Here is a 1,059-nt window from a genome sequence, read left to right as displayed (position 1 = left end):
TAGGGCTGCAAGCTTGAGCTGCTGGAGCTGAAATTTGGGGGTCTCAGAGGTGGCATGGATGTTGGGGTTCAGAGACCCTAAGATCTTGGGGGCTGACATTTGGACAGATAGGGTCGGGGTTGTCACAACTGTTTTGGGTCTTCCCCATCCCATTCCTGGGCTGCTAGCCCGGTATCTCTGCTGGATAGACCATGACCCTGGCCTTGTGCAGGCTCACAGGGTCTGAAGGCCACAGGGCAAATATAAAGCTCTGACTTACCTGGTGCCTCCTTCTCAGGCCTGAAAGATGGAGGAAGGTGGGAATCCAGGAAGCTTGACTAAAGTGGTCCATCTCCTGGTCTTGTCAGGGGCCTGGGGCATGCAAATGTGGGTGACCTTCATCTCAGGTAGGGATCGTCGGCCTGGACATCATGGATGCCCGCGGTGGGGACAGGGATGAGAGAGGGTCCTTGGACGAGTCCTAACACTGGTCCCCTGCACCCCACAGGCTTTGTGCTTTTCCGAGGCCTTCCCCGACATACCTTCGGTCTGGTGCAGAGCAAACTCTTCCCTTTCTACTTTCACATCTCCATGGGCTGTGCCTTCGTCAACCTCTGCATCTTGGCTTCACAGTGTTCCTGGGCTCAGCTCACATTCTGGGAGGCCAGCCAGGTATGCGGGCTTTGGCTCCACTACCCTCTGGACATTCACTCCCAGGACTGCACTGAGCACCTATGACACCTTTGTGACAATTAAAACAAGACCCCCCAAACCACCCCAGCTTCCTGGTATACACAGAGTTGGGCTTTGGATACCCTTGAGCAGTGCACAGCCTGCACAACCATCCCCAGCAGCCCTGTCTATTCCCCCTGTGTCTGTCTGCTGGCTGTTGCTCCCTCTCCTCCCCCTGACTGGGCCTGCAGCCAAGCTGTGGTGACTCAGCTGGGCTGAGGCACTGACCCCAGCTCACTGTTTAAAAACTAGCCTGACTGGGGATTTACAGTCCCCCATCTCCATCCCCGGAGAAGGAAATGGCATCCCACTCCAATATTCTTGCCTGGGAAATCCCATGGACAGAGG

The 1,059-nt window shown here is 55.9% G+C and overlaps 1 protein-coding gene across 1 annotated transcript; it reads left to right on the top strand.

Moving 5' to 3' along the window:
* Window positions 1–254: 254 nt before the first annotated feature.
* Window positions 255–889, top strand: LOC104980152 (transmembrane protein 205-like). Its single transcript, XM_010828823.1, has 2 exons — window positions 255–386; window positions 488–889. The coding sequence occupies exons 1-2, from the start codon at window positions 287–289 to the stop codon at window positions 715–717; spliced, it is 330 nt and encodes a 109-aa protein (XP_010827125.1). The 5' UTR covers window positions 255–286; the 3' UTR covers window positions 718–889.
* The last annotated feature ends 170 nt before the right edge of the window (window positions 890–1,059 follow it).

The sequence above is a fragment of the Bison bison genome, unplaced genomic scaffold, assembly GCF_000754665.1.
Source record: "Bison bison bison isolate TAMUID 2011002044 unplaced genomic scaffold, Bison_UMD1.0 scf7180017612544, whole genome shotgun sequence".
Classification (NCBI taxonomy): Eukaryota; Metazoa; Chordata; class Mammalia; order Artiodactyla; family Bovidae; genus Bison; species Bison bison.
The sequence above is the reverse complement of the archived record's forward strand: the minus strand, read 5'-3'. Positions and strand labels throughout refer to the sequence as shown.